The following is a 24572-nucleotide window of genomic DNA, read 5'->3' on the forward strand; positions in this document are numbered from 1 at the left end:
CTTTCGTGCTTGCTATTCTACTGTTACACAGTTGCTTGAATTTACGCACGACGTCGCTTCTTCTCTTAACGACCGAGGACAGATTGACGCCATATTTATTGATTATTCAAAGGCCTTTGACTTGGTTTGCCATGCTAAACTTTTAGTTAAACTTCGCACATTTTTTGGTGACAATAAGCTAGTTGACTGGATAGCAGATTACTTGCGGTCACGCACACAATTTGTTACGTTTAACCATGTGAAATCGTCTGAAGTACAAATCACTTCAGGGGTGCCCCAAGGTTCGGTGCTTGGGCCGCTCTTGTTCATTATCTACATAAATGACGTAGCAGAAATTATCGGTGACACACAAATTAAACTAAGAATGTATGCAGATGACTGCGTTATCTATAACACCATCTCTAGTGTTGAAGATCAGGAAGCGCTGAACAGTGTTTTTTCATTGTTTTGTAATTGGAGTGAAAACTGGCAAATGTCAATTAATTTCAAAAAAACTGTAGCCATGACCTTTTCAAATAAGAAACAGCCTCTTAGTTTTGCATACACTAATAATGGTGTCAGTCTAGCTCGTGTCACGGAGTTTAAATACCTAGGTGTAACTCTGACAACAAACTTAAAATGGCGCACGCACGTCGAAACAATCTGCAACAAGGCTCTTCGAAAACTTTGGTATCTCCGACGCACTTTAAACAACTCGACAAAAGAATGCAAATTGACAGCGTACAAGACCTTGGTCAGGCCCATACTTGAATATGCGTCGGTTGTTTGGTCGCCTCACCACAAACATGACATAGCTATGTTAGAATCTGTTCAGAAGAAAGCAATAAGGTTTATTTTTCGTCGCTATGACCAGCGTTTCTCGCCTACTTCGCATGCGCATGTTTTATCACTGCAGTCTCTAGAACATCGGCGCACTTGCGATCGTATCATCCTCCTGCATAAGACTGTTCACACAGGCTTGGGTGTTCTAGCGCCCATTTCTTTTGTTGCAGCTTCTGCGCGCCGTACCCGACGATTTGATTCCTTAAACATTACGCCCTTTAGAGCTAGTCTCGACTGCTTTAAGTTTTCCTTTTTTCCGTGGACCGTGGATCTATGGAATGAGCTTGATGGGTCTCTGCGCAGACTCGATGCTCTGCAATTCGAAAAAGAGTTGCGTAGTCATGTATTCTGTTAATTTGTTTTACTGTTTGAACATTTGTATTCCACTCCTGCAATGTCTCAAAAACTGAGACAGCAGTATTTGTAAATAAAATAAAAATAATAAAATAAAATGACACTCCTTGGTTTCGTGTACTTGTGGACGGGAGCAAAGGCCAGAGAGGAAAACCAGGCAATGGTAGAGTGTATATCAAAGGACATACAGGAGTTAGGAAGAGAGTGCGAGATAATTATACTAGGAGAAATGAGTGCGCACATAGATGATATAGATGGGTATACCGACCCGAGAGGCAAAATGATCATGGATATGTGTGAAAGGCTTGATTTGATCATTTGCAACAGTACCGAGAAGTGTGAAGGGCAAATAACATGGGAGGTAGGAAGGCTTCAGTCGACGATAGATTATGCACTGATGTCACATAGGATGTATGATAAGCTCAGGGGAATGCACATAGATGAAGGTGGCTCCAGAAGTCTGGGTAGCGATCACAAACGTATCAAGCTAAGTTTTGGAAGAGCAGTGAAAGTGGGAAGGAGACAAGATGAGCAACTACAGAAAAATTTTTATCCAGAAAGGCAAATTGAAATAGCCACTAAACAAACTCAGAAAGTAATCACGGAGGATAATAAGACGGTGTGGACATACACGAATCTAATTAGACTCTTTGAGCTAGAGCTTGCTAAGACGCGTGACAAGTCACCCCGGAAAAGAAGACACAAACCCAAAAGTTGGTGGGATGAGGAAGTTAAGAGAGCCATAGCAAAACGTCAGGAAGCCTCTAGGGAACACAGACATGCTAAGCAGTGGGGTGAACCGACAGATGATGTTGAAAGAAAATGGGCAACCTTTCTAAGCTGTAGAAGGGATGCATCCCTTCTGATCAATGAAAAGATTAGAAGGAAGGGAGCTCAGTGGCTGGCAGAAGTACATAAAAAAGATAGAAAGGCAGCTGCGAAATTTAGGAACCATCTAAACTCCCTAAGAAATGAGACGAGCCTAGAGCAGAGTTTTATAACTACAGCCCAAGGTGCTAGGCTAGAAGGGGACGAAGCTATTGAATATCTAAGAACAAGGGTGACAGAAAAATTTCAACAAAGAAGTACTTTATGCACCACAATAGACAAGGACGAATCAACTGGTGCAATGGCTCCATTTTCACATCAAGAGTGGGAAAGGGCTGAGAAAAGGGTTCCTAGTAGTACATCAACAGGCCCAGATGGCATTCCAATTAGGCTGATAAAGACATGAGGTCCGAAGTCTAAGCAGGCTTTGAGAGAGGCAGTGAGCACAATAATAATCGATGGTGAAGTTCCCGATGGATGGAAACTTAGCAGGATGAGCATGATCTATAAATGAAAGGGGGACAAAGCTGACATAAACAACTACCGTCCTATAACAGTGACATCAGTGGTCTACAGGCTGGCGATGCAGATTATAAAGGAAAGACTGCAGGCGTGGATAGAGGATGAGGGGGTGCTGGGGGAACTGCAGAATGGGTTCCGGAAACACAGGAGGTTGGAAGACAATCTGTTCTCACTGACGCAGTGCATCGAAATAGCAGAAAAGGAACACAGGCCCCTGTGGCTAGCATTTTTGGATATCAAGGGAGCGTACGGTAGCGTGGCTGAAGAGGAATTGTGGGGAATACTGGACACACTAGGCGTGGAACACGTAGTCACTAATCTTTTAAAGGGTATCTATAAAGGTAACAAGGTAGTTATAAAGTGGGAAAAACAGGTATGCAAGCCTGCAGAGGTAAAACGGGGGGGCTTAGGCAGGGGTGCCCCCTGTCACCCTTATTATTCATGATGTACCTACAAGGATTAGAGGCAAAATTAGAGGGAAGTGGACTGGGCTTCAACCTCTCTTTAGTCAAACAAGGAAAACTTATTGATTAGGCACTACCAGCATTAATGTACGCAGATGATATAGTGCTAATGGCCAACAACAAGGAAGATTTGCAGAGATTGATGGACATCTGCGGTAATGAGGGAGATAGGTTAGATTTTAGATTCAGTAAGGAAAAATCAGCAGTCATGATTTTCAATGACAACGAAGGTAGTGAGCTTAGAATACAGGAGGTCACGCTAGAGATAACAGATAAATACAAATATCTAGGCGTATGGATAAGCAATGGGACCGAGTATCTGAGGGAACACGAAATATACGTGACGACTAAAGGTAACAGGAATGCAGCAGTCATGAAAAATAGGGCACTGTGGAATTACAATAGGTATGATGTTGTGAGAGGAATATGGAAAGGGGTCATGGTTCCTGGGCTGACGTTCGGCAATGCGGTCTTGTGCATGAGATCAGAAGTTCAAGCAAGATTAGAAATTAAGCAACGTGGTATAGGTAGGCTTGCTTTAGGAGCTCACGGGAATACACCAAATCAGGGAGTACAAGGTGATATGGGATGGACATCATTTGAGGGCAGGGAAGCTAGCAGCAAGATAAAATTTGAGAAACGATTGAGAGAAATGGGGGAAGAGCGTTGGGCTAGGAAGGTTTTCAGCTACTTGTACATGAAGAATGTCGATACAAAATGGAGGAAGCGAACCAGGAAGTTGACTGGTAAATACTTAGAAAACAGCAGGTGGCCAAACCAAAAAATTCCGCCATATCCACGAAGTGAATGATGATGAGTGGGCGAAGCTCCGGAGGTAAACCTGGTAAACCATGAATCCTCTGTACATTTTGCCCACTCGATTTTATTACATCGCTCCCCCTAGCGTACGTCGCCGCACTAAATCGAACGATTGCCTTCAACCAATGACACGCGCCATATGTGACATCATTCCTATTTTATAAGATCTCGCGTCTTTCATCAACTACAAGTACCGCTTTCTAGTTTATAACATCTTGCATCTTTTCATCATCAGCTACAAGTACCACCATCTAGTAAACACTACAAGAACTAAACGAGAGGTGGCTACATACAGGAGACGGTACCGCCATCTAGTGAACACTGCAAGAACTAAACTAGAGGTGGCTAGATACAGGCTACAGGGGACGCACAGCCCACGCCCTAAGGAGCTTCGCCCCTAAAAGAACTATCGGTTAAGAAGAAAGTGAAGGAAACGGAGACTGACATGTGGAGAATGGGCATGATTAAGAAGTCCGCACTAGAGATCTATCGAACTTTTAAGCAGGAAATTGCCAAGGAAAGGATCTATGATAATACTCGGGGTAGTTCTCTACTGTTTGGGGCCAGGACGGGAGTACTGCGAACCAAGACATATCGGGCCAAATACGAAGGGGTAGACACAGTATGCAGTGCGTGTGGAGAGGAAGAAAAAACTGCCGAACACTTGATAATGTTCTGTAAAGGGCTTCACCCTATAGTTCAGGATGATGGCGCAGAGTTTTTCAAAGCACTGGGGTTTAGGGACCGGGAGGGCAAAATAAACTTTAAGCGGGTAGACTTAACTAGAAGGAGGTTATCTGATTGTTGGCTAAAGTCAAGGCACGAGTGAAAATTAAACTCTTCACTGCAAAGTACGAATCCTCAAACTCACTTTTTAAGGAAAAAAAATAAATATAGTTCTTGGTTTATTAGGTATTACGGCTTGGTGGCGCTAGCCACCGCCCGATCTAAAGGGTACAGCCGTATCCATCCATCCATCCATGTGGTGGCGCTGCTGCCAATGCTATATATATATATATATATATATATATATACATATATATATATATATATATATATATATATATATATATATATATATATATATACATATATATATATATAACCACTTTGCATACCACACAATCTCTTCTCTCATATGGACGAAGACGAACGCAGGAAAGCGCGTCGTGCTGAGTATCAGCGTCGCCGTCGACGGGAAGCTACTGTGGAGACAAAAGAGAAGGAAGCGGATGCAAAGCAGCGACGGCGGCAATAAAGTTATACACCACAGACTAGGGCTAAGGAAGCAAAGGCTAAGCGGGAAAAACGCCAACCTGACGCGCAGTTGATTGAGACAACTTGAAGTGGATGCAAGGCGGCAATACCGACAAGAAAATTCTACACCAGAGACAGTAGCTAATAAAGCTGTGATTATGAAGTCAAAACGTAACCCGGAACTCGGAACCTCATATCAGCTATAAAGAAGAATCACCGATATATCACAATCGGTCTGAGCACTATCTCTTAGAATAAAAAAATATATATATATATAAGTATCGCAACCACAATCAGTCTCAGTACTATCTCAACTTTAATCACAATACTCACCTCCAAAAGCTTCGCCCCATAGTTATCTTCAAGCAGCTTGAAATGCAGTGATTTTTTTTTCTAACTGGGCGTGTTGGCCACTACTTCCAGTTCATTAGATAGCCTATATACATGACAAGGCGCCCTACAGTTCAGGCGTGCGTGGCGCGATCTCATGGCGGCCGCAGTAGCTACACGAGGATCATTTGCCGGCATGCCGCTCGTGAAATAAACCAATGAATACCTGTCGAGCCCGCTTGCTGCGTAGCAGGCGAAGACAGTGCGAATGACAGAGCAAGCGATTTGCGGCAAGCTTGGACACGATATTGTAAATCGCTTGCTTCATGCAGTTAAAAAAAAAAAAAATGGCCCACGGTCCCTCGAGCATTTGCCCAAAGAAGACTCAAAGGCGAAAATCATCATCTCCTTTTTCTTCTCAGTCAATCGTATACCGATTACCCCAACCCTCCCTCTTGTCGTAAGCTTCGTGCCTCCAGCCTGGTTTTGCACTGCCTCCGGGATTGGAAGCTTTGTGAAACTGACGTCATTTCGCAGTACCTCCGGGATCGGCCCACTTTTTACCGAGCGACGACGACACGAGGTTACGCTTTATGGGACGCCAAGATGACGTCAAATGGTGACTTTATCACGTGATTCTTCACAGCGGAGCTGTTCAGGCTTTGCTTTGCACGGGGTAATGCGAACAAAAATTACCATCATAACGAACCACATCGCGCCCTCTTTGTCCCCTTTTCCTGCGCTTCCACGACACGTGTACCGATTTGTCCAGCGTGGGATACAATAAGTCTGATAGGCGACTAAACGAGCATAGAGAACGGCAAAAAAAAAGAAAACGCTTAAAAAGAAAATGGTCAAGCCGGAGGTTAGGCCGTGGGATATAACAGAAACTGGGCCTAGCTATGAAGTCACCTCGCATCGCAGCAATTAACTTCGACAAGCTAATTAAGCCGAGCCACGCTAAGATCAAGCGAATTCATTCTAAGAGCAGTGCTAAGTTATTGTAATCAGGCCAATTAATCCATAGTTGTGCTAATTTGTTTAATACACACTAAGAGCTAGGTATTCTACCAAAACAAGTCAAGCCAAGTTAACCTAAACTCACTAAGTGAGTCTAACTAATTAGGCCATCATCCATCATCAACTAATTAGGCCATCATCCTAGTTATCTTGATAATAAGCCATGACTACAGCAAGAATAAGCCGCAGCTTATCACGTTCACACTAATTATGTCATAACTAAGCATAGCCTAGTTATGCTAAAGCTAAATAGGTCAGTATTAAGTCACGACCAATTATGCAGTCTTATTTGTTAAGCCCAAGTCAAAGATAACTTAACGAAATCTCAAAAAACCAGAAAATAGGTCAGTCAAAAGCCCTGCTGTTGACTCCGTCTTTGCACCACTGGAGCAAGCTCCCCCCCCCCCCTTTTTGTACCACTGATGTTGACAATAACGGTCACTTTCTGCATTTGACAAAACATGCAAAGCTTTCCCTTAAAAATACTTTAATCACCGTCTACACGAGAGGCTTTTGACTACAAAACATCAAATTTTCAACTACGGAAAAAATTGTTGCAGAGTTCCCTTAAGAGAAAATGGACTTTATAAATACTTGCAAACTGTTAGCATGAGTTTTATTATCACATCCTGACGTCTTTTTCTAGCCACCTTTCACAATTCATTTTATCAATTTCCAGGCACGCCATTGTTCATTCATGCTGCCTTTTCCTCCTCATGTTCTTGTTCCTACGATCTGAACACTCAGCAAGTATTCAGCTTTATAGAGCTTTGGTGCATCTTATGACATTTAACGAAATAGCCGAGCATGAAGCATATTCACCTTTTTGTAGTTGTGCAAACTCGCACTGTTGAAAGTTCAAGTTTACAAGAAGACCACAACTAAGCCATGCGCGTGCCTAAACTCTTTTATTATTCCGTCTTGGAAAAAAATAGAGCTCTCTGTACAAAACGCTGTGACAAACTACATATCTGCGCCCAAGTGCACAAAACATGAACAATGCAGGTCAACATGAATGAAGATGTCTTATATATATATTTTTTCACCTCAATATGACCATAAAACTGACCCTCTTCAACCAGACATACAGCCGACATGACCAAAGAAACAGACACAGATGATGAACAAGCAGTAAAAGAAGAAAAACAGGTGGCAAGGCATCAACGGAGCACTTCTGGAGTAAGTAAAAGACACACTTTCCCAGTGTCACAGTGATGAAGTGAACAACATCGCATACGACTACAACTAAGCGATTAAAAACTTGTTTATGGAAAGGTCAAATATGTTAAAGATCCCACATATCCACTAGCAGGACAATATGATGGAGTGAAACAGCAAAAGAAACCAGAAGAAAGATTGCCAGATGGATGATGATGGACTTAGAAAAACAGAAACTTTAGTATCAGCACATCCATCAGGCACTATCAAGTTAATCATATGATACCCCTAACATGAAATGACACAAGACAAATGAAATTGAGCCCCACCAAATGATCAGAAAAAAAAGTTTAAACAAACAGCACGGCAAAAAGAAAAAAGGATGAAAAAAGTAAAACAACAAAAAATAATAAACAACTTCTTTGTAGGCCTCACAAGTTATTCCTGATCACAATGAACTAAACTGATAAAAGGTTATTCTTATTGCACAAAGCCTTAAAAAAATGCTTCCAGCTGCCTGAGTAATTGAAAACTGTAACTGCAGAACCTAAAGAAAGTAAGGATTTCAAAACAAATGAAATAAATGGCTGTATCATTCAAACTTATATTTAAACATTTAAAGGCATATATATATACAATACTTTGTATGTTGCTGCTGCAGTTTGCCTGCAACTTTTTCACCTTGTAATGATCAGTCCTACAGAGCACTACATCTCAATATCTTTTTATGTTCCCTGTGACTTCTCCACTTCCAAGTACAAACCATCGCACAAACCAGCGCACAAACGTTCAGCATGAATTAAAAAATGCTACACATCTTCACCCACAGTCAAAGCCTTATCAGCCTTTCCCTTATCAGTACTCTTCTTGCACCCAAGCCAGCAACTCTCATAAGAACAGCGACATTGATTCAGTGATCTAAAATCAAAAACAAAGAAGGGCAGCATCTACAGTCGAACCCCTTTATAAGAGACACTGATATAAGAGACAAATGGGTTTAAGAGACATCCTTGTGCCTACAGTGAGGTTGATAAAAAAATGCATGCGTGGTACCTTGTATATAACAGGCATCTTATGTAAAGGAGAAGAATTGCTGCCTGGAGCATGCCTCTTATAGAGAGGTTCAACTGTATAGGGAATGCCACACCAACAAGGGCGACACAGATACCATTAAGTAGTGCTTTCGTACACTTTCTTTTTTTCACACACTACATTCCAGCCCTACACAACAACACTTTAGCAATGATATGAAGAAACCATAAGCCACCGCAACATGCTCGACATTACTATATTGCGACATTTCGATCAAAAATCTGAGTGAACCGGCCTGTCTACATTAGAGGCAAATCAGCAGCTCAGCTAACCACAGAGACACATGAACCATTAAATTTCATTCGAGGAAGAAGACAGAATATTTTCAGTAAGTACAGCAGACTCTTGATAAAACCCAAGCTCCAAAACTCTGAGAATACAAACTTTCAATCTATTTTGAAGATGCTTCTATATTCTCTAAAGCATTTAATTTCTTCAATTTATACTTATTTGTTTGTCCACACCGAAAAAAATTTTTCGTCTTGTCTCTTTTGAGAACATTAAATGTTTTTTATTTCTAGCTAAACATTTCCGTTTTTACACCACTACCAGTCACAAATAATGCTGATTTCCTGCCTACACAAGTCCAACTAACCGAAAAAACAAGCCAACTTGCTAAACTGCGTGCACCGAAAATTGCGTGACACGAATTTTGCTCTTGCCGCAGTAAAACAGCGTTAGGCCCCAGGTGGTCAAAATTTCCGGAGCCCTCCACTACGGCGTCTCTCATAATCAAATGGTGGTTTTGGGACGTTAAACCCCACAAATCAATCAAAACAGCATTAGGTGACAAACCACACTAAGATTAAAAAGAGGCCATGAGCTGTTACAGGACACAGCACATTTTGTTGTTTAACTACATGTGCATGCACATGCTGTACAATGAGTAACAGTATAACCACTGACACCTAAAATGTCGAATGAAGTAAGAGAGAGCTGATCTAGACAAGTAAGCATTCATTCTAAAAAAACAAGGTGTGAAAACACAGACACCTGATGGAAGTCACGGCACTTGTGGTGTCGCAACTTCCTTCTTGTTAACTTGTGTTTGCACGCCTTGTCTTTTCAGAATGAATTGAACTGGAAATCCTTCAGCGGTGTAATTTCAAGGTACCCATGTTTACAGGTGCATATACATAAACATTTCATCACAAAAAGTTTCTAATCTGCCCCCGAGTCATTTTTTATGATAACTTCTGATAATTAGAACAAATTCCCGAGGTCCATTTGAGTTTGGTTTATCGAGAGCCTAGAGTAACAGCAGAAAAAAAATGTAGGGAGACAGGACAGTGAAGCTGCTTAGAAAAGTGCTGAATGCGTTGGACGTGGCTATAATAAAGCATATCTTCATTTAATGACATCAGTTATGTGAGAGAAATAAGGTAAGCGAGGCAACCTGCGCAAAACAGTGCATCAGGCCTCATAAAAGCAAGAAGGTCTGCTGAATGTTTAGAGAGCTCAAGTGAATAAATGAGGCTAAATGTTGTTTTTTTTCTTATTTTACTTAGTACATGAGCTGCCATTAATATTTTCTTTTTGTCCTAAAATGAAAAAATGCTATGCTACTTGACAGTGCAAAAAATGTCAGCGGCACCATCCCTTCTCTTTACCGGCACAAATAGTACCGCAAATGAGTTTTGTGCAAGTAAATAAAAATGTTTTTGTACCATTTCAGAACACTTTTCCAGAAAATAAAAGCATCAAAACACCCAGTCTTACATTCTAAAAAAAATATAATAAGAAATTGACAGCACTACAGGAAATAAATGTGATTGCCCTAAAATGTACAGCTTCCAACTTGCATAACACGACATGGGCACAATACGAAACAGCGGCACCTTTTTAAAGGGACACTAAAGGTAAATATTAAGTCAATGTTGATTCAGAATAAGAATGAGAAATTTTATTATTTGCATAAAATCAAGTTATTGCAATTGAGCATACAGGAAATTGCTGAAATAGCGGCCCAGAAACTTTATAGTTAGTGCCAAAGAAGTGCTTATTTTGAAATAAAACCACATTTTAGTGGTCCGCATCACGTTAGCGCACTGCTAATTCCTCGCCTGAAAGTGGTCTATCACATGTCACTATTGCTGTGCACAACGTTGCCCAGCCTTACTGCGCGGCCTCCGACACTAGTAGCAGCAGAGAGAAAGTAGCGGAAGCCACAGCAGTAGCAACGGCCATATAACAATTTTCTGCCATCTCAAAGGCCATGGTACTGCTTGCTTGGTTCAACTGGACTCCAGTAGATGGCACCACCTATCCAGCATATCCAGGCAAAAATAGAATTCTGGAACCACTTGCACTACTCTATGTAGTAACGCCAGGCGATCCTTTTCATTATAAGTTGTACAGAAATGGACAAGCAGCATTTTATTACATCTTTTGATGCATGGAAGGTTTTTTTTTATTGCAGCTAGCTTGATTACTTTTGATTAATTGCAGTCGGACGCTCTCTTGTCATTGGGATCATTACCAAAACTTCCCACTCATGGGGCCTGTCGTGTGGTACATCAACCTTAATTTCAATTTCTCAGCACGTAGGGCACTGCTGTTGATAGCATTGCCGTTTCAGACGTTATCATACATTGAACTTCTTTCACTTTGACATAAATTACTATTTGCTTTTGGTGTCCCTTTAAAAGATGACCCACTACCACCAACATAACTCCAGATGCAGAGACCTCTAGTGTGGCTAGCCTGCTGCATCAGTCTCATCCATCAGGTGCTTATTAAAGAAAACCATCTGCATTGTTGCATTCATTTTGAAAACATTTGCAATGGTTAAAACAGCTGTGCTACAAGAGTCCACTATATAAGAGTAGGCCATACTTCTGTTATCAAAAGGCCAAAATACCCCCCCCCCCCCCAATCCTCTTTAAATAAAAATGCCTACAGCAAATCTAAAAGCAAGAACAGTTCGAACAAAATGAATCCATGATGACTGCTTGCATTGGTAGCACTCCCCGATGAGGAGATGACATGGGACAATCCGCAAACTGCGCAACGTGTTAGTAACACCCCAACAACCGCACGCAAAAAAAAACAGTTTTTAGAGCTGTTGAGCTGCCATAAATGTACAACTTTCACAAACAAATGACAAAACATTTTTCAGAAAAAATTCTCCTACTGCGCAAGAGTTGTTACATTGCAAACATAACGGCACATACACCATGACCAACATGTTCTGACAAAATACTGATGCAAGTGATGGAATTGTTAACATCTGCACACATCCCCAGCAGAAATAAAGCACTTAAGAGGAGAGACTCGTTTGTCGCAGCTCGAAACACCAACCAGACGTCAAATGGAAAAGAAAACATGAATACAAAAATGGCAAGGTACAGTTTATCGGTGACATCTAATGGCAGAGTATGGCACTTTGGAATATGGAATGCAAGCCAGTTTAGTCACTCAGTCACTGAGGCTATTACGGCCATGGCAACAAACCCATTGCCTTTTGAGACACCAGGTGAAATTAGTTTAGAATTTGGCCTTAAGTTGCCTACGGTACTAGCATGATGATGTGTATAGAAATGGGAAGAATGTTTCTCCTGCTAAGCACTCCTTTTAGCAATTTCCACTAATAAGCAATGCTTAAGCACGTTCAATCATTTGTATCACTTCACAGTTCCATTTTCTAAGAATAAGTTACAGCAATTTTTGAGGAAGTCAATGTACATCGCAAGCGAGAATTCCTGCCACGTCGCCTGGCAACTCAAGTCAACACACTTGCCAGGCACTGGCAGAACGTGGGACGCGTTATTTGAAGGTCGCAGGTTCAGTTCCTGCCCACGGCAAGTTATCTGTTCGTCCACTTTTCTTTCTTCACATTTACATTAAATTAGTTCTAAGAACATCCCCTACACTTTCCCTGGCATTACTATTCGTTAGATGTAATTAACATTGTGTCGTAACGAAGAAACAAGCCCTTATATGTAAACTTATTTCCTTATACCAGGCACTAGTCACACAAATATTGTGGCTAGAATGCTGTCAAGTCTCTGCATACAACATTGCTCAACACAAAAGCTATAATACAATGTCTAAAGTACAGGTGAAAATTAAAATATGCATTCAAGAAACAGCTATACCTAAGTGGTACTGCCCTTATACGTTTTAACAACGTCTAACCCAATAGGCCTAACAATCAAGCAGTGACCATCTTCATTAAGCCTTGACCTCGCTAAAAGTAAACTCCGATCTCAAATGCGGTCTTGTGCAGCGTACGGTCTAATCCATGCTATTGAAAAGAGCTGTTCAGGGGCGTAACCAAGGGGTGGCACACCGGGCTCGCGCCCCCTCTCTCCGTAATTTTTTTTTTCCTCATAGTCTGGAGAGCGAAAAATGGCAATTTTAAGAAGGTGCCCCCCCCTTTCCAGAAAAAATTTCTGGCTACACACCTGAGATTGTCACCTTGTTCAATCAAGATTGCAATGACCTGCACTGACATCAAAAATGAGAAAAAAAAGAGGTTTTCCCTTACAACTGATCAAACTTGTAGGAGGCCTCAATCAAGTGCTAGTAGGAAGCTGAACAAATAAAAATTAAACTATGGGACTGTATGTGTGTGTGTGTATAAAAACCTTATTATGATTGTGAACTCGATCGTAGTTTGGGGGACTCTAAATTCATTCCAGTCTCTGGGTATCAACATTTTCTTGGTTTCCTTGTCATTGACGTTTCAGAATACTCAAGAGTAAAGTGCAAAAATTTTCTTGCAAAGGACGAAAAGTACACCGAGTCAACACCATAACACTAAGCAATTACTAAGCAATTACTGAATTTGAGTTGTCAAAAAAAAAAAGAAGTTGAAAAAAAAAAAGAAAGCGCAAGCCAGTGTCACTCAATGAGCCCTTTGTGCCGCTTGCAGCACTGCCCCCATAAACAAGAAAGATAAACAAGGCTCAAAGGCTCACGGTTTCAAGGTTTCTCAACATATTATTATATGTTTACAAGCCACAGTTGTATTCAGCAATGCGTTGTAGCAGCTAATTTTTGAATTGTGCTTTTAACAACTCTTGCTGTAAGCTGACGCTGCAACATTCATTTATCAAAACTAGTTCATATGCCTACGGCACGATGCCTGGAGCCGCTTGTTTGCTGCCCATTCGGGAGATGGGGCAAAGCAAATGAACCCATTAGTGCCAGGTATTCAGTTGAAGCTGCAACAAATATGTGGTAGATGGTAATGGAGAGGATGAAGTCAGCGAGGCAAAGACTTATGGAACCCGATGCAACTAATGATAGAAAAGACCGCTACACAAGCCAGTCACGTCCTCGCGTTGGTACCATAGGACTTCAGAAGCAGGCTGTAGACTTCGTCGTCTGGGTCTATTGAGAGATAGAGATAACTTAATTAATCAGTAAAGCAGAGATACAATGTTTCTGTAAAAAGGACTTGACTAACTCCAATAAATATTTCTCAACAAAAATACGCAGCTTAGAGTAGCTGACCAGTAACGCTAACAGAAACACTCTGTGCTTTGAATAAAGGACTTTATCTACTTTAAAAAACTAAGACATAGGTAAAATGTTCTTCTGTTAAACTTGATGCCGAAGTGAATACCAGCCTCATATACTGGTTATTGGCAGAAAAGCTAGTAGAGATGAAAGCTATAGGCAACTAAAATCAATCACATCTATTGTCATCACCATCATCAGCATCGCTTTGTTTACTCATACCACGGAGCACCTCATTTTGCATTTTTATTGTTCTCTCGTGAACCCACTTGGAATCTGGCCCACTTTTCTCCAACTTTTCTGTGCAAATAAGTGAATGCTCAGGCCAGTTCACCAAAGCATTAAATAACACAGAGATTAAGTAAGCAGAGGCATTCAAGAATACGGCAGCACAATGCAAGTTCTGAATGTCTAAGGAAAGCATTCACCACAGGCAGACACAAAGAAGTCCCTGCCCAAGCACTTCATACAGATAATTGACCAGCGAAGCTAAAATGTGGCCCATGTGTTTATCAATGGGTTAATCCCAATATTTCTTTATTCTCTTCCTAATCTCTGGTTGTGTTTGTCCACAAATGCTAAATTGGCGTTAGCCATCAGTGAGTTCAGCAACTTGTCACCAGGCGCCGCCACCAAACAGGGTAGCCGACATGGCGGAGTTCGCCATGCGCTGTCGTCAGCATGGACCCGGCGTCACGCTCAAAATAAAACAGATTTATCCTCAATTTTTTTTGCGCTCAAACCTCGAACGGCGGGTGCATGCTATTCCCACAGTACCACTCAGGTTTTATATCGCGGATACAATCACTGAACGATGTTACCGAGTCTTTCAAAGCGCCAGCTTTCGTACTTTATCCATAAGCAAAAAACAGGATGCCAAAAGAGCACTAAAACATTGCATTCGATAACCCACTTTCATAACATTCACTCGATCAAATCATGCAACCGAAAGCTCAATGCGTGAACAACACCTATTCATTGCATTTATGCAGACATTCAACTCGAGCCGGCTTCAGCGTGTGACAAGTGAAGAAAAATGCTTTCCTTTAACTGCATTGTTAGCCTATCGCTAGATGCAGATGCTATCTAAGGAATCATCGACGTTAAGCTCTTTAGGTTCGGCGTATGCAACACACCTACGTGTGGACATGATTTCCAACATTGACGAACTATGCATGTCATTCTATACACTAGAAAATTAGCAAATATAAAGCAATAAAGATAGACACACTTAATGGAAACAAAAAAAAAACAACGAAGAACACTTACGGGTATGTATCTGCACGTTCATAGCCACTAAGCCCTTAAAGCTTCACATTTTTTTGAACAGAGGCTTCTTTTCAAAGTATTTGAAAGCATCCTTCTTGTCACTGACATTGAAGGCATAGTTCACCAGCAGTGGCAACAAAAATTTAACAGATATTAGCTTTCCTTCCTCAGCCACCATAATTATGCATAAAGAAAGCGACAGAATACCAATAAAGAAGGGTGTAAGGCAGAGAGACATTATTTCTCCAATGCTGTTCCCCGCGCGTTCACATAGGTTTTCAGGGCCCTAGATTGGGAAGAGTTAAGAGATAAGAGTTGAAGGGAAACTAAAGGCAACTACAGTAGACTCGCAGTAAACAGAACTCCAAGGAGCCAAAAAAATTTGTTCCATTTAACAGGAGTTCTGTTTACTGAGAGAGATGTAAAAAAGTGCCGATCCAATGTGTGCACACTCTCTTAACAAGTAAACGACACACAAAACAAAAGCCACATGAACATCTTTTTTTATGTACACTCTACTTCCTCCTGATGACACTAGTTTCGCATTCCTTCTTCATCGTCCTGCGGCTGCAAAGAAGCACCTCATGTTCCCTACGTGTACGAGAAGACACCGGGGAGACGCCGAGCAGACGACGCGCCGTGAATGAATACATGTGTAGAGGGTAATGGGCCTTCCTATTGGCTAAGAGACTTTGTAGACTTGACAGTGCTGCAGGGAACTAATGAAATGGAGTATAGGTTGCACCCCATAATGTTCCGAAAGCTCGATTTCGCCTGATAACATGAATACCGGTGTTCAACTGTACTCGAAAGCAAAATATGACGTTAAACAGCATTTTTATAGGCAGCGATTTTAAAAATAAACATTTTATCATCATCATCATCATAATCATCATCAACCTGACTACGTCCACTGTAGGACAAAGGCCTCTCCCATGTTCCGCCAGTCAACTCAGTCCTGTGCTTGCTGCTGCTAATTTATACCCGCAAACTTCTTAATCTCATCTGTTCACCTAACCTTCTGTCTCTCCCTGACCCGCTTGCCTTCTCTGGGAATCCAGTTGGTTACCCTTAATGGCCAGCGGTTATCCTGTCTGCACGCTACATGCCTGGACCATGTTCGTTTCCTCTTCTTGATTACAACTATGATATCCTTAATCCCCATTTGTTCCCTAATTCACTCTGCTCTCTTCTTGTCTCTCAGGCTTACACCTTCCATTTTTCTTTCCATTGATCGTGGCGTCGTCCTCAATTTAAGTGGAACCCTCTTTGTAAGTCTCCAGGTTTCTGCTCCATAGCTGAGTACCGGCAAGATGCAGCTGTTATATACCTTCCTCTTGAGGGAAAGTGGCAATCTACCTGTCATGATTTGAGAGCACTTGCCAGATGTGCTCCACCCCATTCTTATTCTTCTAGTTATTTCAATCTCGTTGTTCGGCTCTGCAGTTATTACCTGCCCTAAGTAGACATAGTCTTTTACAACTTCAAGTGCACTATTACCTATCTCAAAGCGCTGCTGTTTTCCAAGGTTGTTGTACATTACTTTCGTTTTCTGCAGATTAATTTTAAGACCAACCTTTCTGCTCTCCTTGTCTAACTCTGTAATCATGAGTTGCAATTCGTCCCCTGAGTTACTCAGCAATGCAATGTCATCGGCAAAGCGCAGGTTACTAAGATATTCTCCATTAACTCTTATGCCTAACTGTCCCCATTCTAGGCTTTTGAAAACCTCCAGTAAGCATGCGGTAAATAGCATTGGGGAGATTGTATCCCCCAGCCTTACACCCTTCTTGATTGGTATTCTGTTGCTTTCTTTATGAAGCACTATGGTAGCTGTTGACTCCCTGTAGATTTATTCCGGGATGCTTACATATGCTTCGTCGACGCCCTGATTCCGCAGTGTCTGCATGACGGCTGATATTTCTACTGAATCAAAGGCCTTCTCGTAATTTATGAAGGCTATGTATAGTGGTTGGTTATATTCTGAGCATTTCTCTATTACCTGATTGATGGTAGTATGAATGTGGTCGATTGTTGAGTAGCCTGTTCGAAATCCTGCTTGTTCCTTTGATTGATTGAATTCTAATGTTTTCTTTACTCTGTTAGCAATTACCTTTGTAGATAGCTTGTATACTACAGAGAGCAAGCTGATCGGCCTGTAATTCTTCAAGTCCTCGTTATCTCTTTTCTTATGTATTAGGATCATGTTAGAATTCTTCCAAGACTCTGGTACTCTTCCCGTCAGGAGGCCCCTCATAAACAGGGTGGCTAGTTTTTCTAACACAGTCTGTCCTCCATCTTTCAGCAGGTCTAGTATTACCTGGTCCTCACCAGCAGCTTTACCTCTTTGCATGCTCTCCAAGGCTTTTCTGACTTCTCCTATCATTACTGGTGCGGTGTCATCTGGGTTACAGCTAGTTCTTATAGTATTAACGTCGGGGTTGTCCTGGCTACAGTACCGGTCTCTGTAAAACTCCTCCACTATTTTAACTATCCTATCCATATTGGTAGTTATTTTGCCTTCTTTGTCCCTTAGTGCATGCATCAGATTTCTGCCTATCCCAAGTTTCCTCTTCCCTGCTTTGATGCTTCCTTTGTTTTTCAAAGCGTGTTCAATTCTCTCCATGTTATACCTTCTTAAATTGGATACCTTACGCTTATTAATCAACTTCGAAAGCTCTGCCAGTTCTATTTTGTCTGCTGTACTTCAGACTTTCATGCTAAAAATAAACATTTAGAGGCACTTAAAAAATTTTAGGTACACACTTCGAAAATACGCATTTATAGGTAGTATAAGACTCCGTAGAAGCTCGTTTTAACCTCTAATTCATGCTCATATATCAAAGCGACCCGATAGGAACACAAAAAACAAGATAGACATTTGCCTATAATCCGGTTTTTAGTCAGGAATAAGAGGGCATGAGGCACGTGCCAAGCGCTAGATTGCGGCATCAGCACGCGAGACCCCGATGGTGGATAGACGCGCCACGTTCTTGTACGAGATTGGTTGAAGAAAGGCTCGTGGAATGCGACGCGAGCTGTGATGAAAAATCACGGAGGATAAGCTGCCACTGTGCTGTGAAGCTTTAAACTGCGAAGGTCAGGAAGGTCAGCGTCGCTACAGTGACAAAAACAGTAGCTGCTCGTTTCTGAAAAATGTTGGCGTAAGAGGCTTGGGAAATGTTCGTGGACCTCAAAGGTCCCGAGTGAGGCTGCCCGGACTTGCCGCATCCTTGCACAGCAGTTCCTGGGGGGACTACAGCTCTTCCATTCGAGCCAGAACAAATGCGGACCAAACCAGTCATCAGAGAGAAAGTCATTATTGAGGCCATTGATGAGTTGGGTTTGACCAAGCAGGCCAAAGATGACAGATAAGACCGAAACACCGGCAATGAAGACAAACTGCACGTTGTGCAGAAACTACCGACGATGACCGTAGCAGCTTGAGGAGGACGTCGACGACAGACTTGGTGAATCGTCGACATGGCAAGGACACAGAGTCAACGTGACAACGAGATGAACTGTAAGAACGTTCTGTTATTGAAACGCCATTTTGGCTAGAGAGAGATTAGAGCTAAGGATTGAACTTGACTAGAAATTATTTCCGGTTTTGCTGTATAGCTCATTATTATGTGTGTTGCTTTTTTGCGTTTCAAGAATTTGTTCATATTTTTGCCCTTTTGTGTAATATCCAAATGGTTTTGCCGTGTTACCACCGACTCTCGTCTCTCTCTAAACTCCATATGCTGCAAGCGCTCCCGAGATGAAATTCATGACACTATGCATGCTGTCAACATAACCTTCTCTTCCGAAACCACCTTATGGTGCGGGGCAATGGCCCAAATTAGACAAATAAGGCTCTTTTGGAGCAGTATGGCACAGCCATTTCCAGTTGGCGCAACTAGCGCAGGTTGGCCCAACTGACACAGGTTTCCCACCACTGAAAGGATACCGTGGAGGGTAGTGCAGGAGAGAGTGAAAAGAGGGATTGTCGTGGTTTCAATAATAAAATGTGTCTAACTTCGCTATTACGTCACCATTTAGAAAAATTCTCACAGCTCTGTGTTTGTCGTGCACTCCAGGAGAATTTTCCCACTACAGCTGAATTTCGACTTCTGGGTGATTACGGGCCCTTTAAGAAACCTTATGTGGTGAAAAAAGCCTAGAAAAATGGGGAGCCGAGGTCGTAATTCAGCTTTCTGGCAGAGCCTTAGAGCGTGCTATCTAAATGCAGTTTGCTCACATATGCCCACAAAGCTTTGTGCCAAACAGTTACTTTTCAAGAGTTCAAGTATGTACACAATTAATCTAAAATGTACATATAAATAGCCTTCCCATGCTTGTAAATTGTTGCTTGTATCAGGTATTCACAATGTTTTCCTAACAAATAATACAGAATTCAAATTCCCTCAGAGTCGAATTTAAACTATTGAAAACTTTGAAGTATTTGAATTGAACGAATAGATGCATGCTAGTCCATATGTAACCCCCATAAAGGTAGTTTACCTGCAGTAAAGGTGCTCAGTCGTGAAAACACTTATTTAAATGTATTTTAGTCTGCAAGTTGGCCCCTGTAAAGGTGGTTTCACTGCACTGAGGTAGTTCTAGGCCGGGAAAACACGTTATGAAAATAAATCCGCACTATCGCGAAGCCCTACTTCAAGGTTAAATGAAGATATTACCCTCACATTGATTCATTTATCAGGTTTAAAAGCTTGCTATGCAGACTTGCTATATGCTCTAAGTATAGCAAATTTTAACATGTAACATAATTTATAGGTTATCACTTGCATTCTACCAAAAGTCAAATCATTTACTGTTCAAAGTTGTTTCCACTTCGTTTGAAGCAAACAAAAAATTTTAAACGGCATTTTCAAGGCATTGTCTAAATTTTTAGAAAATATTGTGCAGGTTAGTTAGGTCATGACAAATATGCCCATTTTTCTTTATGCGATATACATTCGCATATAATATATGTAGAATTCGATTCAAAATCATTCGACCGAAATCACTATTTATACAAGCTTCAATTTTTAGAAAATATTGTGCAGGTTAGTTAGGTCATGAAAAATATGCCCATTTTTCTTTATATATGCCATATACATTCGCATATATTATACTTGTAATTCGATTCAAAATCATTCGACCAAAATCACTATTTATACAAGCCTACTATTTACCGTAAACATACAGCATTTCAAAATAAGTAAGTGCGTGCTGAGAAAATCAAGAAGCAACCATATCCATGTGCACAGTTGCCACAACAACACAGTCATAAGAAACAACATTCAGCCAGAAATTTCAAGCCACCTTACCTCTCAGAAGCTCCAAAGCATACATTGACTCGTCAGGCATGTTGCGGACCACCTGTGAATTGAAATAAATAACCTACTGGCTTCAAAAATTACCTATTACACTACAGGTCAAGCACCTGAAAGCTGTACTGAAACTAGCTAGCTGGTTACGTAGCGAAGAAAAGGCACTAAAGAACAAAGAATTTCACTTCTGTGGGGGCTAGGAACACACTGTCACTGCGGCACTCTTCCGCGCACCGCTCACCACGCGCTCGACACCACTTTCCTCTCCCCTGCAGAGCATGAACGCTTCCCTCCCGCCGACCGTACTACTCGTGGACCTATTTTCGCCGCTGCCACTAACTGCCGTTCAAGCAAACCACAAATGAGCATCTGAATTTTCTAATCTTTCTCCGCAGTCAGTCGACATCACAAGAATCGGACACTGTTCTCCTCTCCCGAGTCACTTCTCACAGACTGCCGAGGGAAAGCCACGTTAGCCGCATGCCAACAGGGTGTCGGCGACTGGGTGCGTCTCAGCATGTAAACTCTTGTATCGGTACTCTAGTAGCACCAGTAATAAGGACAGCGTGCTGCTGCTTGCCGAGCAGGGGCGGCAATGAGCCGGATGCTAACATGGCATGCTTTCTGCTAGTTTGCACATATCGTATTTATTCGTATAATCCTTGCACTTTTCTTTTGCGGAAAAATGATGAAAAAGTAATGGTGCGAGAATCACACGAGAAAAAATTTCCGCCAAAACGAACGGCGTCGGAAAAAAAAAACTAAGTGGCCGCAAATCAAGATTCTCGCACTAGCAACTAGTTTGAGAAGTAATAATCAAGACTTACCTTAAGAATAAAACCATAGGTTTAGGACAAGGCAAGATTTATTTGAGGCACAGAAACTCCAAGCAAATAGTTGAGAGTTTTCAATTACTGTACACAAAGCTTGTGGGCATAGCGCTAGCCTTCGTCACTCAACGGGAGCCCGCAAAAGGTTAGCGTACAACTTTAGGCTGATGGCCTTCTAACACGGAATCGTCTGCAGTTACCTTCTGTAAAAACAAAGTTTTACTAGCTATCTAAGTCAAAGGCACACAAGGGGCCCAGCGCATCTTGTTGGCTTCAGCTGCCTATGCTGCCATTGCCAGCAACGAACACAATACTCAACGACTCCAAAGTGCCTACTGGCAGCCCTGTTGCTGTTGCTTAGTGCATGATCAATCACTTTCAGCCTGAAAGCAGTCATGTAGCTTCTGTATCGCCCCATAACATAACCACAACATGGAGATAATGTACTAACACTTCGCAACGCACAATTGCCACTTTGGCTTGGCTCAAACTAGATTGGGCTTCCATGCCTTGATAGCATGCATAATTCTCAAGAGATGTCACCATGCTGTTGTGCGCTATCATCATCAGTGGTTGGAAGGAGCAGTCGACATTATGGCTGCAATTCTAGGGGGTGCGATAATTACTTGCAGGAAAAAAAATTCATTTTTTGGGGGCAGTGTGGGGGGTGCGAGAATTATGCGAGTGCCAGGATTATGCAAGTAACTATGGTACATTAGCATTAAAAAAATCGCAGCATATCCACGAGGTGAATGATGACGAGTGGGGCGAAGCGGATGGAGGGGCGGACGAATGGGCGGACGCACGAATAGATGCATGGACGGACGGATGGACGCACAAACAAACTCACGGAAGGACTGATGCACGAATGCGCGGACGAATGCACAGACTGACGCACAGACGTACGATTGGCGGACGGACGCTTCACCCCACTCAGCATCATTCCCTCCATGAATATGCTGTGACAGCATTTTTATTGACATGCAATGCATTGCCACTGGCTGCTATGATGACCACGATTGATATGATATATGGGGTTTAACATCCCAAAACCACCATATAATTATGAGAGACCCCATAGAGGAAGGCTCCGGAAATTTCGACCACTTGGGGCAGGCACTATGGGTGGCTACGACGGACGCAGCGAGCATCCAACGCCACTGACAAGTTGCGAGCCAAGAAAGCAGAGTGCGTCTTCAACGTGCCCGCCACTCTGGTTCGCCATTGGGAGAAGCAGGGGTGGCTACTAGGATGGACGCGGGACTAATCCACACCCTATGGGGCTTTGCCCCTAAACAACTTGTCACAGCTTTTTCAACGATCACAACCTATGACTATGAGTAACCCTTCATAGTTCTGAAAAGCGTGCACAGATGACTAAGTCTGTTTAAGATGTTGCACAATATTCCTCAGCCAGATAACTTTCAAGATTCAAATGACCCAGAAGTTTACACAAACGAAGCATATGTTGCACTGTGACCATCTGGGAACATGAATTATACTGTTACCTTTAAACTCCCCATTCACTTATTGGCAGAGTCCATCAGGGACAAACATAAGCACAAAACTGCAAATGCATATTTCAGTTCTGGTTTGTGGAAACAGTGCTATATATGATAATGTCAAATATGTTCTGCAGAATCTGACAAGGTAGAGGACGAGTTACCAAAAGGAAAATTGGCACCCAGCCATTTTTTTATAAGAACACAAGGCTTCAAGGAAATATTTCACAAAGTGTAAAGCAATCTTTCTGAAGAAAAATGTGTCTCAGTCCAGGCACCAAAAAAGCCACGACCTTTAGCAAACCAGCTAAGCTCAATCGTGGGTTTGCATGTATTCTAGTCTTATTCTGTGGCATGGTTTTGGAATAGTAATTTTCATGGTTTTTCGGTTGTGCAAATTTCAGCTGTGGGAATATCTGTGTGTCACCATGAAATCCGTATCACTAAGGTTCTGCTGTAGTTTAATGTAGTATTGTCATAAGGGACAAAGTTCTCACCTCGTCAGTGACCAGCACGTGAATTCCAGAGGGACCGTCGATGTAGATGTCATGAACAGTGAAAGGGGAGACACTGCACAGTGATGTCAGCTTGCTAAGCAGCTCCAGCACTGTCAGGCTCCTCAGGTACACAGCCCGGAATACTAAAGCAGCCAATGACAGGCAAGCATGACGATAAAGCATCGCACAGCAACAGCTCGTTTTGGTGACAGTCCGAAAAAGCAACAACACAAACTATGACCACCTTTAAAAGGACACTAAAGAGCAAAATGACTTTTTGCATATCAGTGAAGTACAATTTCACAATTTCAAAAAACTGCCCTTGCTGAGATACGACGTCTAGTAAGCGCAGAATCGCTCGAAAATAAAATGTGGGTGGCAACGCCACCTTGAGATACTGTCACAAAACACCATGATGTAAGAAGTTTCAAAGGCGTCTACTGGGTCCTATGTAGCTTTCAATCGATCAAAATGAAGCACATTGTCATCTGTTGGGGCTACAGACTTAGAATATGAAGTTTCAGAACATTTAATCGAGCCAATGCCACGGAAATACCAAAAATACATGTTGAAGTTTCTTGCGTCTCCCGTGGAGATTTCGGCACGAAATTCTAAAATGAAACTTGAACCTTGATTTTCTCTGCTAATAATGAATTTATGATGGTGAAACATATGGCACTGGAGTTCTTGGAGTGCAGTTTGTCCTTCTAAACAAAGTCTTTGTTCCTCTTTAGTGTCCCTTTAAACACACAGTTAAAGGGGCCATGGACCACTTCTTCACGTAATCATCAAATGAGTGACCTCAATGTCGGAGTTTATTTTCTCTGGAATCAACTGCAGTGCAAAGTTATTGAATACGCAGGAATTAGTTGAGTAACAGGCGTCTGTCGCACACTTTATGTGCTTTCTCTCTTCTCTTATTCCAATGAGTGTGCTAGAAGCTACACAAGATGGGATAACACAGGGAAAAGAAGTTACAGTGAAGCTTCCACTATACGTTCCCCGGTTCCGGACAACCTGGAGT

General features: G+C 42.0%; 1 protein-coding gene across 2 annotated transcripts in view; it reads right to left on the bottom strand.

Annotated features, from left to right (window-relative positions):
• Positions 1–7305: 7305 nt before the first annotated feature.
• LOC119172262 (transcription factor CP2 like gemini) overlaps positions 7306–24572 on the bottom strand; it is a 72263-nt gene continuing 54996 nt past the window's right edge. For both annotated transcript variants that reach the window (XM_037423304.2, XM_037423303.2), the window contains exons 18-20: positions 23549–23691; positions 20717–20768; positions 7306–14003 (exon numbers count right to left, since the gene is read on the bottom strand). In XM_037423304.2, coding sequence (XP_037279201.2) covers positions 13942–14003; positions 20717–20768; positions 23549–23691 — 257 coding nt within the window. In that variant the 3' untranslated portion in view covers positions 7306–13941. The remainder of the gene's footprint in view (positions 14004–20716; positions 20769–23548; positions 23692–24572) is intronic.

This window comes from Rhipicephalus microplus, chromosome 4 (assembly GCF_043290135.1).
Source record: "Rhipicephalus microplus isolate Deutch F79 chromosome 4, USDA_Rmic, whole genome shotgun sequence".
Taxonomy (NCBI): Eukaryota; Metazoa; Arthropoda; class Arachnida; order Ixodida; family Ixodidae; genus Rhipicephalus; species Rhipicephalus microplus.